Here is a 16,410-nt window from a genome sequence, read left to right on the forward strand (position 1 = left end):
CATGCATTTATGCCCATTTTCCTTTCTCATTGTAAGTTCTTCAAAGTACGTGATGGTAGCGTTATACTTTTAAAATCTATCCTTCATAGAATACCAACTTAGTGATATCCAGCTTTTATAAGGTATTTCAAATTTAAATTTGTAGAGCATATTTATTTATTTATTGTTTTTTTTGAGACGGAGTCTCGCTCTGTTGCCCAGGCTAGAGTGCAGTGGCGTGATCTCGGCTCACCGCAAGCTCTGCCTCCTGGATTCACGCCATTCTCCTGCCTCAGCCTCCCCAGTAGCTGGGACTACAGGCACCTGCCACCATGCTCGGCTAATTTTTTTGTATTTAATAGAGATGGGGTTTCACCATGTTAGCCGGAATGGTCTCAATCTCCTGACCTCGTGATCCACCCTCCTTGGCCTCCCAAAGTGCTGGGATTACAGGCGTAAGCCACTGTGCCCGGCCTGTAGAGCATATTTAATTTATACTCATTTGATTTTGCCTTCCACAACAATTTTTGGTAAACACTTCATTTATCTGTGAATTATCAGGCTCAGACCTGACGTCAAATAACCAGTCTGAATAATGCGTACATAATATTTATTCAAATGTGCCAGATATTGTTCTATGTGTTTTATATTTATTAACTCAGTTAATATTCATAGGAAGTCTCTTAATGATGCTTTTACTATTTGTGTTTTACAAATGAGGAAACAGAGGCACAGAAATGTTAAGTGCCTTGCCCAGGTTCAAGTCGTGGAGCCAGAAATTAAGCCAAAGCCCCCTGCTGGCAGGATCCATGCTCTTGGCCATTATATGTACTGTGACTAAATGAAAAGCAACTAGAGGAAGCTGTAATAGCAACAAAGCTGCAATAATAAAGTCAATATTCTAATAAATTAAAAATGTTATTTTTGTGAGAAACTATAGTATGCTTTTATTTCCTTGAGTTTAATTTTCAAATAATTTATTACTGTCTATCTTCCCAAAGATATGACCAGTTCTGTTGTTTATTTGATAGGGGTTGATTGGCTTTCTGTCATGTGTTAGGTACTGTACTAAGTTTTACATGTATAGTCTCATTTAGTTTGTAGTTGTTCGAGGGAAGTGTCTAGGATTACTACAATGTTAAGTTTCATCAGGGGAGGGTCTTGCGTATTTTGCCAACTGCTGTCTCTCTAGTGCCCGTACCCAAGACGCTGGAGGTGTTCAGTAGTTTCTGAGCAATGAATTGGATTGTTCTTAACAGAAGGGAAAGCTAGGTCTTAAAGAAGTTCTAGTACTTGTGCATGATCATAAATACAAAGTGACAGTCAGAATATAAGCCTGGATATCTGTCGTCACAGTCTCTGCTCTAGTATGGCATTGCATCTTATGCAGATGTCTGTAAGCAGGGAGGGAGTCCTGGAAAGTTTTCAAGCAGAGAATTAGTGTGATAAAAGCAGTTTAGGAATGCATCTATTTCAAGGTCTGTTTTGTAAAGTAAAGGGATGAGGGTAGGGGGAAGTGCTTTCAGACCATTGATTGCATCAGTTTAGTTTTCAGGGAATGAGGTTGGACTGATAGAGTGTGAGTGGGAACCACTGTAAACTTTCAAAGGTAGAACTGAGAGAATGTGTTGGTTTAATTTAGGCAGAAATCAGAAGAGGAAAGATAATTAGGAGGTTTCGAGTATAAGTACCTGTATAGAAAATAGATTAGTAAGAAATAGGTAAATCAGTAATGGAAACAGGGTGGTCAGAAGAAGTTCTTTTTTTTTTTTTCTTTTTAAGGATATGTATAATCAATTTTTTACTTATATTGAATTTAAAATGATAGCAGCTTTTCAAACTAAGGTTTGAGGAAAAAGATAGGAAAAGAAATCACTCTTTGTTAATTTTAAATTGTTTGTTATTCATCACAATAGTTAATTGAATAATTCTGCCATGTCCCCCCTGAAATAGCCAAACCATTGAGCATATTGTTAAACTAGTGGAACAGCACGGCAGTGATGTCTGGTGGACTCTTCCCCCTGAGCAACTTCTTCCAAAAGAAGTCTTATCTGAGGTAAATTTCTGTTTGTATTTAACAGCTTTTGTGTGTATTACAGGACTTGATGACAACAAGGGAAATTCTTGAGAGTTAAAAAAGCATCTTATGTAAAGTTAACAAATTTATTTACTGTAAATTAGAAGCTAATGCAGTTTGAAAGTAGACATTTTGTTTAACTATAGAACTGTAGTATTTAAGGCTGGGTGTGATATGTAGTATTTAAGTGCTGTAATCCCAGCACTTTGAAAGGCTGAGGCAAGCAGATAGCTTGAGTCCATGAGTTTGAGACCAGCCTGGGCTGTTAACATGGCAAAACCCTGTCTCTACAAAAAAATATATATATATATAAAAATTAGCTAGGCATTGTGGCATGCGCCTGTAGTCCCAACTACTCGGGAGGTTGAGGTGGGAGGATGGCTTGAGCCTGGAAGACAGGTTGCAGCGAGCTGAGATTGCACCACTGCACTGCAGCCTGGGTTACAGAGTGAGAGCCCGTCCCCCCAAAACAAAGTGTAGTATTAGGTCGGGCGCAGTGGTGCACACCTGTAATCCCAGCACTTTGGGAAGCCAAGACGGGCGGATCACCTGAGGTCAGGAATTCAAAACCAGCCTGGCCAACATGGTGAAACCTCATCGCTGCTAAAAAAAAAAAAAAAAAAAAAAAAAAAAAAGGCAGGGCTCAGTGGCTCACGTCTGTAATCCCAGCGCTTTGGGAGGCCGAGGTGGGTGGATCACGAGGTCAGGAGATCAAGACTATCCTGGCTAACACGGTGAAACCCCGTTTCTACTAAAAATACAAAAAATTAGCTGGGCACGATGGTGAGCCCCTGTAGTCCCAGCTACTCGGGAGGCTGAGGTGGGAGAATGGCGTGAACCCGGGAGGCAGAGCTTGCAGTGAGCAGAGATTGCACCACTGCACTGTAGCCTGGGCAACAGAGTGAAACTCTGTCTCAAAAAAAAAAAGAAAAGATAAAACAAAAAATCAGCCAGGCATGGTGGCGCAACATGCCTTGAGTCCCAGCTACTCAGGAGGCTGAGGCAGAAGAATTGCTTGAATCCAGGAGACGGAGATTGCAGTGAGCCAAGATTGTGCCATTGCACTCCAAGCTGGGTGACAGAGTGAGACTCTGTCTCAAAAAAAAAAAAAAAAAAAAAGTGTAGTATTTAATAAAGTAGTGGAATGCGAGGGTCAATTGTTACCTCATTGAGGGCCAGGATTGATTAATGTTAACTAAGCTCATGTAATTTACTGTGAGAGAACAGTGCCTAATGTTACATCAGGCCTTTGTAGGATCTGTAGTAGAGTTAGCTGATTGTATCACACATTAAAATATCCAAATTTAAAGTTAATTTCAAGAAATAGAAACCAATTCATATTACATTGGTAAATGTGTAATTCAGTGGCCACAGATACTTTTAAATGTGAATGGAGGGAGTTGTACTTAACTGTGAAATGCTTAAAAATACTGTAAATTTCATCTAAAAATGTGAACTTAATGGTTGCATTTCATTTCTGAAGACTTTTGGGGTACAGTATTTGTTGTCTGTATTGTGATCTTTGTGTACCTAACATGCTTTTACATTATCTTACTAGGTTGGTGGCCCTGATGCCTTGGAATATGTTCCAGGTCAGGATATTTTGGACATCTGGTTTGATAGTGGAACTTCATGGTCTCATGTTCTTCCAGGTAATTTTAAAAAATAGATATATGCTGATCAAGACGTTTTGAAAATATGGGATTGGTATTTAGAAGGGATCTATGATCAAAACCTTTTTTTGTGTGTGTGCTTTATTTAGAGATCTGCTATATTTTAGACCTGGAAGGACCCTTAGAGTTTACTCAATCCAATGATTTCTAAACCTTTTTCTGTTTTTCTAGATGAAATTTCATTTAGAATTTACAATACAGAAAATAGTTAAAAATGGGAATATTTTTCCTCCTTTCAACCAGTTCATTCTCCTTGGCCACTTGGCAACCCCAAGGCACCCAGTTTTGTAAAACGAAGTTTGGAAGTCACTGAAATAGTCTGACCTCATCATTTTTCAGAAGAGAAAATGAAATTGACTTAGAGCCAAGTTAGTTGATGGTCACATAGCTTAATAGTGTCAAACTGGAACTCAAGTACCCTGATTTTCAGTTCTCATCTTCTATACTACATTGCTTTTTGTGGCTTTTTCTCCTCTCTGTACAAACAGCCGACTAACTTTTATACTTCCTGATAATTAGGGAATGTTTTTGACTGATTGGATAAAGAGAAAGGAGAGACACTGGGCAGGAATTAGAAAGGAGTAGTAGGAGAAGGCACGTATCAGAGGATATGTTTAGATGCTTGAGAAGAAATATTTTTAAGGCAACTAAGTGAAAAGATAAGAGTTCAAATGAAGAACAGGATTGTTATCACTGTGAAGTTGGAGACAGGGATGAGATGTCACGGAAGCAGTGATGGATCACACAGTTCCTCACACTCTTACTAAGGGCCAGCTTTGGCCCGAGAGACCCTGTTTGCTTTCTGGAGTAAGGGTATGTGGGAAAAGTAGCTTGTCTACGAATCGCACAATGGGATTCCTAGTAGGTGGATCTATTTCCTTCATTTAAGCCTTTCTTTCAGCTTAGGAAATTTGAAAAACAAAATGCATGTAAATTCATGTTTTCTCTCTATTACAGATAAAACGTGCATAATAATAATGGCCAAATATAAGTTACATATTTTTATAATTTTTTTGTAGTGATTTTTAGAATTATTATTTCATAATTTTCTCCCAGCATATTTGAGGGAAAATACTGCAAGTTTTGGTACTTTGCTTCCCTAAATTACAGTTATGTGTTACATAATGACATTGCAGTCAGTAGCAGACTGCATACATGATGATGGCCCCACAAGATGATAATAAATTCGACTGCTGAACAACAGGGTTCTGACTGCACAGGTCTACTTATATGCAATTTTTTTCAATGAAATGCAGATGGAAAATATAGTATTCTCAGGATTTTGAAACTCACATATAGAAAGGGAGGGCTGACTTTTCATATATGCAGATTCAGCAGGGCCAACTTTGGGACTGCTGTATTTGAGTATTCACAGATTTTGGTACATGTAGGAGTGGGGGGCTGGGGGGTTGCTGGGTCCTAGAACCAATCCTTTGCATATATCAAGGGATGACTACTGTATTTTTACTGTACCTTTTCTGTGTTTAGATATGTTTAGATACACAAATACGTACCATGTGCTGACATTGCCTGCAGTATTCAGTACAGTAACATGCTGTGCAGGTTTGTAGCCTAGGAGCAATACACTGTGCCATGTTGGCTAGATGTAGAGTCGGCTATCCCATTGAGGTTTGTGTAAGTACACTCTATGATGTTCACACAATGATGAAATCACCTAAGGGCACAGTTCTCAGAGTATATCTCTATTGTTAAGCAATGCATGACTCTGTATTGAAAATGCAGGTCAATACCACTACTTAAGGTAGTAGGAAGAAAAGTTTCCTGCTGGCACATGTTGGGCAGCATTCTGAATTTCAGAAAAGAGTATGCCAATTGTGAAACCGTGAGGTATAGTGTATTTCAAAGTTTATTCACTGCTTTAGGCTTTGTGAGAATTAATGGTACTACCATTGTTGCTTTTCAGTTTCTGAAATCATTTTTACATTACCAAGTGCAGTGAGTGCATGTTATATTTGGCGCCATCGAGTGGTTTAAAATCCATGAAAACGGTCATAAAAACCTATCTGATAGAGTTTAGTCATAATACTTCTAGAGTGTGATTTTTTTTTTTTTTGAGACAGTGTCTCACTCTGTTGCCCAGGATGGAGTGCAGTGGTACGATCTCAGCTCACTGCAGCCTTCACCTCCTGAGTTCAAGTGACTCCCCTGCCTCTGCCTCCTGAGCAGCTGGGATTACAGGCATGTGCCACCATGCCCAGCTAATTTTTGTATTTTTAGTAGAGAAGGGGTTTCACCGTGTTGGCCAGGCTGGTCTCAAACTCCTGGCCTCAAATGATTCACCTGCCTCAACCTCCCAAAGTGCTGGGATTACAAATGTGAGCCACCGCACCCGGCCAGAGTGTAATATTCTTAACCAAATAATTTTCACTGCAACAGAAAAATTTTAAATTAATTCATAATAATTGTACATATTATTGAGTACTTGTAGTGTTTTGATAGGTGCATTCAATATGTAATGATCAAATGAGGGTATTTAAACATTTACCCAAACATTTACCATTTCTTTGTGGTGGGAACATTTTATATCTTCTCTTCTAGTTATTTTGAAATATGCAATAAATTGTTAGTATATTTGCCTTACTGTATTAAACACTAGAATTTATCCCATATAAGTAACTCCTTTTCTATCCCCATTAACCATATCCCCATTAACCAAACGCTCTTCATCCCTCCCTCTCACCCTTCCCAGCCTCTGGTAACTATCATTCTACTTTCTACCTCCATAAGATCAACTTTTTAAACTCCCACATATGAGTGAGATTATGGAGTATTTGTCTTTCTATGCTTGGCTTATTTCATTTAACATCATGACCTCCAGTTCCATCCATGTTGCTGCTAATGACAGGATATGGCTGAATAGTATTCCATTGTGTGTATTTATCACATTTTCTTTATCCATTCATCTTTGATGGATACTTAGACCGATTCCGTATCTTGGCTATTGTGAGTAGTGTTGTAATAAACATGGAGATGCAGGTATCCGGTTGATATGCTGATTTTATTTCCTTTGCATAAATACCTAGTAGTGGGATTGCTGGATCATATGATAGTTCTGTTTTTAGTTTTTTGAAAAGAAACCTCCGTAATGTTTTTTATAATGGCTGTACTAATTTACATTCCCACCAACAGTGTATAATAGTTCTGTTCTCTCCACATCCTTGCCATCATTTGTTACTTTCTTTTTGATAATAGCCATTCTGGGCTAACTGGGGTAAGATGATATGTCACTGTTTTTGATTTGCACTTCCCTGATGATTAGTGATGTTGAACATTTTTTCATATACCTGTTGTCCATTTATATGACATCCTTTGAGAAGTGTCTGTTCAGACCCTTTACCCGCTTTGTAATGAGATTTTTTTTATTGTTTCTTGTTTTTGCTGTTTCTTTACTTGAATCCGAATATTAGTCCCTTGTCAGACAAATAGTTTGCAAATATTTTCTTCCATTCTACAGGTTGTCTCTTTACTGTGTTGATTGTTTCCTTCGTTGTGCTGCAACTTTTTCTTAATATAGTCCCATTTGTCTGTTTTTGTTCCTTTACTTGTGCTTTTGAAGTCTTAGCCATAACAGTTTTGCCTAGACCGATGTCCTAGAGGATTTCTCCTATGTTTTCCTCTAGTAGTTTCATAGTTGGGGACCTTAGATATAAGTCTCTCTTTTGAGTTGATTTTTGTATATGATGAGAGGTAAGGGTCTATTTTCTTTCCTTCCTTCCTTCCTTCCTTCCTTCCTTCCTTCCTTCCTTCCTTCCTTCCTTCCTGCCTTCCTGCCTTCCTGCCTTCCTGCCTTCCTGCCTTCCTGCCTTCCTGCCTTCCTTCCCTCTTTCCTTCGCTCTTTCTTTCGCTCTTTCCCTCCTTCCCTCCCTCCCTCCCTCCCTCCCTCCCTCCCTCCCTCCCTCCCTCCCTCCCTCCCTCCCTTCCTTCCTTCCTTCCTTCCTTCCTTCCTTCCTTCCTTCCTTCCTTCCTTCCTTCCTCCCTTCCTCCTTTTCTTCCTTCCTTTCTTCAATGCATGGAATTGCATTGAATATTTATTTATTTATTTATTTAAGATGGAGTCTCACTCTGTCGCCCAGGTTGGAATGCAGTGGCACAATCTCGGCTCACTGCGACCTCCGCCTCCCGAGTTCTAGTGATTCTTCTGCCTGAGCCTCCTGAGTAGCTGGGATTATAGGCATGTGCCACCACACCTGGTTAATTTTTATTTATTTATTTATTTTTTTTTTTTGAGATGGAGTCTCACTCTTGTTGCCCAGACTGGAGTGCAATGGCACAACCTGGGCTCACTGCAACCTCCACCTCCCGGGTTCAAGCGATTCTCCTGCCTCAGCTTCCCAAGTAGCTGAGACTACAGGCATGTGCCACCACGCCCGGCTAATTTTGTATATTTAGTTGAAATGGGGTTTCTCCATGTTTGTCAGGCTGGAATCGAACTCCCCACCTCAGGTGATCCACCCGCCTCAGCCTCCCAAAGTGCTGGGATTACAGGCATGAGCCACCGTGCCCAGCAATTTTATATTTTTAATAGAGATGGGGTTTCACCATGTTGGCCAGGCTGGTCTCAAACTCCTGACCTCAAATGATCAGCCCCCCTCAGCCTCCCAAAGTGCTGGGATTACAGGCATGAGCCACGATGCCTGGCCATGTTGAATTTTTTTTTTTTTTTTTTTTGAGACGGAATCTTGCTCTGTTGCCCAGGCTGGAGTGCAGTGACATGATCTCAGCTCACTGCGACCACTGCCTCCCAGGTTCAAGCAATTTTTCTGCCTCAGCCTCCCAGTAGCTGGGACTACAGGCACCCACTACCACGCCCGGCTAATTTTTTGTATTTTTAGTGGCGATGGGTTTCACCATGTTAGCCAGGATGGTCTTGACCTCCTGTCTGCATGATCCGCCTGCCTCGGTCTCCCAAAGTGTTGGGATTACAGGTGTGAGTCACCGCCCCCAACCTGTTGAGGATTTTTGTGTCTTTGTTCAACAGAGATATTGGCCTGTAGTTTTCTTTTTTGTTGTGTCTTTGCCTGGTTTTGCTATCAGGGTAATGCAGGCTTTGTACAGTGATTTAAGAAGAGTTTCCTCTTCTTGGATTCTTTGGAGTAGTTTGAGCAGAATTGTTGTTGTTCTTTATATATTTGGTAGAATTCAGCAGTAAAGCCATCTTGTCCTAGACTTTTCTTTGTTGGAAGACTTTGTGTTACTTATTCAGTCCAGTTACTCCTTACTGTTCTATTTCTTCCCGGTTTAATCTTAGTAGGTTGTATGTGTCCAGGGGTTTATCCATTTCCTCCAGGTTTTCCTATGTGTTAGTGTACATTTGTTTATAGTAGTCTCTGATGATCCTTTGTATTTCTCTGTTGTATGTCTCCTTTATCTTTTTTTTTTTTTTTTTGAGATGGAGTCTTGCTCTGTCGCCTAGACTGGAGTGCAGTGGCCTGATCTCGTCGCACTGCAAACTCCACCTCCTAGGTTCAAGCAGTTCTCTGCCTCATTCCTCCCAAGTAACTGGGGTTACAGGTGCCTGTCACCATGCCTGGCTAATGTTTGCATTTTTAGTAGAGATGGGGTTTCACCATCTTGACCTGGCTGGTCTTGAACTCCTGACCTTGTGATCCACCCGCCTCTGCCTTCCAAAGTTCTGGGATTATAGGTGTGCACCACCGCGTCCGGCCCCATGTCTCCTTTTTTACTTCTGGTTTTGTTTATTTGGATCTTCTTTTCTATTTTCTCAATCTAGCTAGAGATTTTTTTTCACTGCATATGCATTTACTTTCTTACATTATCTCAGACTTTCCTGGCTGCACAGACTAGGTTAAACCCTTTATTTTCTCCTTGGTAACACCCATCACAGTTATTTCTTTTCTTTTTTTTTTTGAGACAGAGTCTCACTCTGTCGCCCAGGCTGGAGTGGAGTGGCACAATCTCTGCTCACTGCATCCTCTGCCTCCTGGGTTCAAGTGATTCTCCTGCCTCAGCCTCCCAAGTAGCTGGGATTACAGGCGTCCGTCACCATGCCCAGGTAATTTTTGTATTTTTAGAGATGGGGTTTCGCCATGTTGGTCAAGCTGGTCTTGAACTCCTGACCTCAGGATTTGCCAGCCTCCACCTCCCAAAGTGCTGGGATTACAAGCGTGAGACACCACACCCGGCCCCATCACAGTTACTTCTTGTTTAACATAAAATCTACCCTACTAGATGTCAGCTCCAAGAAGCAGAGTCCAGATTTCCCCAGGATCTAACACAATGCCTGCTATGTAACAAGTGCTCAGTAATATTGGTGTAATTGAATTGGTTTGATTCAGTTATTTAAATTTTGTTTCCCCACCTCCACTCAGGTAATCTTTCTTTACATAAAGTTTGCAACACTAAATCTTCAATCTTAGGATATAAGGACAAATCATAATTTTATAAATAAAAGGGATTATGGGGGCTTTGAGAGTTGTGAGTTTAGATTTAAAATATGGATGTAATCTTCATCAAAGACCTCATGTTACTTTTTTTGAAAACCCTTTTATTTTGAAAAGTCAAAGTATTATAAAGAATTACAGCATGCTCTTCTTCATCTAGATTTTCCAATGTTCATGTTAACATTCTACTACATTTGCTTTATGTGTCCTCTCTATGTATATATATGTAGAGGAAAAGATGCATCTTTTATCTCAATACTTTAATATATATTTCCCCAAAACACGATGATCTCTTAACGTAACCAACACAGACATCAAAATTAGGGAATTAACATTGATTCCATACTGTGTTTTTTTTTTTTTTTTTTTGAGACGGAGTCTCGCTCTGTCGCCCAGGCTGGAGTGCAGTGGCCAGATCTCAGCTCACTGCAAGCTCCGCCTCCCGGGTTCACGCCATTCTCCTGCCTCAGCCTCCCGAGTAGCTGGGACCACAGGCGCCGCCACCTTGCCCGGCTAATTTTTTGTGTTTTTAGTAGAGACGAGGTTTCGCCGTGTTAGCCAGGATGGTCTCGATCTCCTGACCTTGTGATCCGCCCGTCTCGGCCTCCCAAAGTGCTGGGATTACAGGCTTGAGCCACCGCGCCCGGCCGATTCCATACTGTTAACTGTCTGTAGAACTTATTAATTTTACCACACTCCTATGTGGAAAGAGGAAAAAAAAAGGATCCAAGATCTAATCTGAGATCACATGTCACATGTAATTGTCATGTCTCTCTAGTTCTTGTTCTGTGTCTTTCATGACCTTGACATTCATGTAGTACAGGTTTATTTTGTAGATGGTCTCTCTGGGTTTGTGGGATGCATTGTCATGATTAGATTCATGTTATGCATTTTAGGTAGGAATATCGCAGAAACGATACTGTGTTTATTTCTATAGATCATTTCAGAAGTCACATGATATATCTCTGTCCTGTTATTACTGGTGATATGTAACTTTGGTCACTTTCTTGGTTAAGGTGGCGTCTACCAGTTTCCTCTATTGTAAAGTTGCTTCCCTTCCTCCCCACTAATTGTTATTAATTAATAAGTGTCTTCTTTTTCTATTTTAATTTACTTAAATTTCTGGGTGTCTTTTTCTTTTAATATTTAATTTTGAGGTCCTGACCAAAGAGCAGATTTGTACTTGGAAGGAAAAGACCAGCTCGGGGGTTGGTTTCAGTCATCCTTATTAACAAGTGTGGCCACAAGGAAGAAAGCACCTTATAAGTAAGTATTTATACCTGAGCCAACCTGCTGAGTACCTGCCAGTGTGTGAAGCACTATGCTGAGTACTATAGAGATGGTAAGGCACCACCCTTGATTGCTTACAGTGTCCTGTAAGAATTTGAAGTAAAAAAAAGAGAAAGGACAAAGGAGACAACACCAACGTGTCTTGTGAGTGTGATGCAGATCATAACTCCTTGAAGAAAATGTCAGCATTGACTGGAGTAGTTGGGGGAACTTATGTAGTTCTGTTTTGTTTGTTTGTTTTGTTTTGTTTTTTGAGAAAGGACCTCGTTCAGTCACCCAGGCTGGAGTGCAATGGTGTGGTCAGAGCTCGCTGCAGCCTCCATCTCCTAGGCTCAAGCAATCCTCCTGCCTCAGCCTCCTGAGTAGCTGGAATTACAGACATGTACCACCACACCTGGCTAATTTTTACTTTTTTTTTAGAGATGCATTCTCCTCCCATTGCCCATGCTGGTCCCAAACTCCTGGCCTGAAGCAGTCCTCCTGCCTTGGCCTCCCAAAGTGGTAGGATTATAGGCGTAAGCCACCATGCCGGGCCTAGAACTAGATCTTGATCTATGGTAAAACATGACCAGGAGGAATGTAGGGAAGGATATTCGAGGTTGAGAGAAGACAGACTGAGTGCAGATGTCCTTTATATTTGTAATATCCACAGTGGCTAGTGAGCTGAAACATTGCTTTCGTGAATTTTATTAAATTAGGTATTCTCATTTAGTACACATAATTACTTTTTCAAACGTGTGGGTAAAAATACTAATCAGAAAGATTCCTAAATAGCTTAGCTTAAGATTGTGGCTCTCTTAGGATAAAAATCCATCCCAGAACGTTTTGCATGTTTCTTTTTTTTTGAGATGCAGTCTTGCTCTGTCGCCTAGGCTGGAGTGCAGTGGCGCGATCTTGGCTCACTGCAACTTTTGCCTCCCGGGTTCAAGCGATTCTCCTGCCTCAGCCTCTCGAGTAGCTGGAATTACAGGCACATGCCACCATGCCTGGCTAATTTCTGTATTTTTAGTAGAGACGGGGTTTCACCATGTTGGCCAGACTGGTCTCAAACTCCAGATCTCAAGTGATCCATGCTCCTGAGCCTCCCAAAGTGCTGAGATTACAGGTGTGAGCCACCATGCCTGGCCCTTTTACATGTTTTTGTTTCTTAACATGTGTTTTAAAGACCATTAGAAGGGCGGATCCTATTTTTTTTCAAATTGTCTTTTGAAAATAATTTTGAGACGATAATCTGCTCTTTTAAGACATACTTTTTCCTGAGACCGAATCTCGCTCTTTAGCCCAACCTGGAGTGCAGTGGCGCGATCTCAGCTCACTGCAACCTCTGCCTCCCTGATTCATGCCATTCTCCTGCCTCAGCCTCCCAAGTAGCTGGGACTACAGGCGCCCAACACCGCACCTGGCTAATTGTTTTGTATTTTTAGTAGAGACGGGGTTTTATCATCTTAGCGAGGATGGTCTTGATCTCCTGACCTCGTGATCCACCCGTCTCGGCTTCCCAAAGTGCTGGGATTACAGGCGTGAACCACTGCGCCCAGCCCTTTTTCTTGGTTTTATTTTTTCATTAAATTTTTTTTTTTTGATTTTTAGTGAATTATATAGTTTTTCCGCTATCACCACAAAAGGTTTTATAACATTTCCAACACACTAAAAAGTTTTCTCATGCCCATTTGTGGCTAATCTCCACTCCCATCCTAGGGCCCCTGGCAACCACTGATCTTGCTATCTCTGTAGTTTGCTATTTCTAAACTGGTTAGCTTTAATGATAAAATCAGTACACAGCAGAAGCTCAGAAAATAATCTGTTTAGTGATGAAAATATCTAAAGTTTTCCTTTGTGTAAGTCGAGAGTTCACTAACCATTGTGATACATGAGCTAAGAATGATTTTTTTTTTTTTTTGAGATGGAGTCTTACTCTGTCTCCCAGGCTGGAGTGCAGTGGGACGATCTCAGCTCACTGCAGTCTCCGCCTCCTGGGTTCAAGTGATTCTCATGCCTCAGCCTCCCGAGTATCTGGGACTACGGGCACACGCCACCATACCCGGCTAATTTTTGTATTTGTAGTGGAGACGGGGTTTCACCATGTTGGCCAGGCTGGCCTCAAACTCCTGGCCTCAATTGATCTGCCTGCCTTGGCCTCCCAGAGTGTTGGGATTACAGGCGTGAGCCACAGCACCCAGCTGAATTTGACTTTTAAGGAAAGGTTTCGACCGGGTGGGTTGGCTCATACCTGTAATCCCAGCACTTTGGGAGGCCGAGTTAAGTGGATCCCCTGAGGTCAGGAGTAGGTAGGAGAATCTCTTGAACCTGGGAGGTGGAGGTTGCAGTGAGCTGAGATCATGCCACTGTACTCCAGCCTGGGTGACAAGAGTGAGACTCCATCTCAAAAAAAAAGAAAAGTTTTCATTCATAATCAGTCAAGAAAAATCATATTTTTGTGTCAAACTTAGATACTCTTTTTAGCTATACGTAATCTTCAAAAAGATAATATAATTGTGTTTATCATTAACATAGCTGGTTTGTCCCTTTAGGACAGTGATTGTTCATGGATTTACCCTTGGAGAAAAGGGAGAAAAGATGTCTAAGTCTCTTGGGAATGTCATTCATCCTGATGTTGTCGTTAATGGAGGACAAGTAGGTGATTCTCTAAAATGTATTTTATTTTCATTTTAAGGATCTTAAATTGGCGGCCAAAGCCCTTAAGATAGTTACTTCAATGTAAAAATAAAAACTATCTTTTATATTCTCAAATAACACATGATTTTAATGAAAAAGGCAGAGGCTAGGATTGTGGTCCTTTTACCTCATTTCAGGCCTGACTCTCCAGTTAGGTCCCAAACCATGCTGTTCCTTCTTCTTCTTTTTTTTCTTTTTTTTTTTTTTGAGACAGAGTCTCGCTCTGTCGCCCAGGCTGGAGTGCAGTGGTGCGACTTCAGCTCACTGCAAGCTCTGCCTCCCGGGTTTACGCCATTCTCCTGCCTCAGTCTCCCGAATAGCTGAGACTGCAGGCTCCCGCCACCACGCCCGGCTAATTTTTTGTATTTTTAGTAGAGACGGGGTTTCACCGTGTTAGCCAGGATGGTCTTGATCTCCTGACCTCGTGATCCGCCCGCCTTGGCCTCCCAAAGTGCTGGGATTACAGGTGTGAACCACTGTGCCTGGCCTTTTTTAATTGTCTAAGAGCCTTTAAAATGTATAGATCCTTTTGTGATTCGTAAGTGTGATGATTGGGTTTTCACACTATTGTGTGAGGTATGCCTCCCTCAAACCTTGTTACAGTGTTGGCACATTACTGTCTGAAGTGGAAAAAAAAAATGTGCAAAGTGTAATTGTATAGTTAAATGGAAATGATAAAAGAAAAAATGAGATTACAACTTCTAAGTGCACATTTCATTATTATGTTGTTGAAAATTATACATTTTAAAGCAGGTCCTAAATGTACATCAAATCTGAGGTTGCTGATAATTTGGGGGGGTTTTGGAGCTGCTTTTGTGAAATAAATCGTTTGTCTTTTTTTTTAATTTTTTATTTTTTAACTCCTGTGGCTTTTTACTGCCCTCCTAACATCCTGTAACCATTCATTGTTTTGTATACAGAGTTGCTAGGAAATAGTGAAAGGAAAAGCAGGCCTTCCTCTTCCCCGCCCTTACTATAGAGACCTCCCTGGCACTGCTGTGTGTCTAACTACCAGCTGTAATAGACGGAAACAGATATGACCAGGGAAGAGATTAGGTATGAGCATTTGTGCGTTGAACAAAATTGCAGAGCACCCTCTTTCTTTTTTCAGTTTTTTTTTTTGTAGATACAGCCTAATTTGAGATTGTTAGCCTGCATTTCATTACAATGCTAGTATAGTTTATATTTGTATTGTGCTCAAAAATTTCTGAATAGGAGCTATACCTAAAACATCTGTTCAGCTAATTGGAATTGAAAGCCATTGTGTTTATATATTTTTTCTCAATGAAAAGGATCAAAGCAAAGAGCCTCCCTATGGCGCTGATGTCCTTCGCTGGTGGGTAGCTGATTCCAATGTCTTCACCGAAGTTGCAATCGGCCCATCTGTGCTCAATGCTGCCAGAGATGATATTAGCAAGGTTAGAACCATTATTCTTCCTATTTCTAAAGGACAGGTTTGCCAAATCAGTGTTTTAAAAAATGAGACACATTTTGTTTGGCACTGAAAAAACTGAATGAAAATGAGTTCTCCATATATTGTGAGCTTTTAAAAATCTCCTGTGTTGGCCGGGCATGGTGGCTCATGCCTGTAATCCCAGCACTTTGGGAGGCCGAGGTGGGTGGATCACGAGGTCAGGAGTTCGAGACCAGCCTGGCCAACATAGTGAAACCCCGCCTCTACTAAAAATAAAAAATTAACTGGGCGTGGTGGTGCATGCCTGTAGTCCCAGCTACTTGGGAGGCTGAGGCAGGAGAATCGCTTGAACCCAGGAGGTGGAGGTTGCAGTGACCTAAGATCCCACCACTGAACTCCAGCCTGGTGACAGCGTGAGACCTCGTCTCAAAAAAAAAAAAAAGTCTTGTGTTAATTTATTTGTTTCAAAACAATGGTAGTAATACCAGTAACTTTATATAATTTGTATATAATATCCTTTATATTTTATTAATATAATATATAAAATGTAGTATAGCATAGTATAGATATTAATTTTGTATATTTATGTACTCAATAACCTTTCACATTTTTCCATGTATCTTTATATTCACCTGTGAAGCAAGTGAAATAACATTATTCTGACCCACACACATGAATAAACTGGGCTACTGAAAGGTGATTCGTCCTAACGTAATAAAGAAATGTAATGAAAATTCAGTCATTAGGCATAAAAATCCTGTGGTTGTTTCTATAACTGGGCTATTGGAATAAGAGTTTGTTGTGTACTTTTTGTCTTTTTTTTTTTTTTACATTTGTAGTGTTATTTGGAATGATAATAAAAATACCCCATTAAGAAAA

The 16,410-nt window shown here is 40.7% G+C and overlaps 1 protein-coding gene and 1 non-coding gene across 2 annotated transcripts in view; both read left to right on the plus strand.

Annotated features, from left to right (window-relative positions):
• IARS2 (isoleucyl-tRNA synthetase 2, mitochondrial) overlaps window positions 1-16,410 on the plus strand; it is a 72,207-nt gene that overhangs the window by 47,058 nt on the left and 8,739 nt on the right. The window contains exons 13-17 of the mRNA XM_005540889.4: window positions 1,933-2,035; window positions 3,615-3,708; window positions 11,309-11,417; window positions 13,973-14,075; window positions 15,410-15,535. Of these exons, the coding sequence (XP_005540946.3) occupies window positions 1,933-2,035; window positions 3,615-3,708; window positions 11,309-11,417; window positions 13,973-14,075; window positions 15,410-15,535 (535 nt within the window). The remainder of the gene's footprint in view (window positions 1-1,932; window positions 2,036-3,614; window positions 3,709-11,308; window positions 11,418-13,972; window positions 14,076-15,409; window positions 15,536-16,410) is intronic.
• On the plus strand, window positions 14,641-14,743 carry LOC123571215 (small nucleolar RNA U13). The gene has a single exon (XR_006695396.1). It is a non-coding gene; the product is annotated as a small nucleolar RNA U13 (small nucleolar RNA).

This window comes from Macaca fascicularis, chromosome 1, assembly GCF_037993035.2.
Source record: "Macaca fascicularis isolate 582-1 chromosome 1, T2T-MFA8v1.1".
In the NCBI taxonomy this organism is placed as follows: Eukaryota; Metazoa; Chordata; class Mammalia; order Primates; family Cercopithecidae; genus Macaca; species Macaca fascicularis.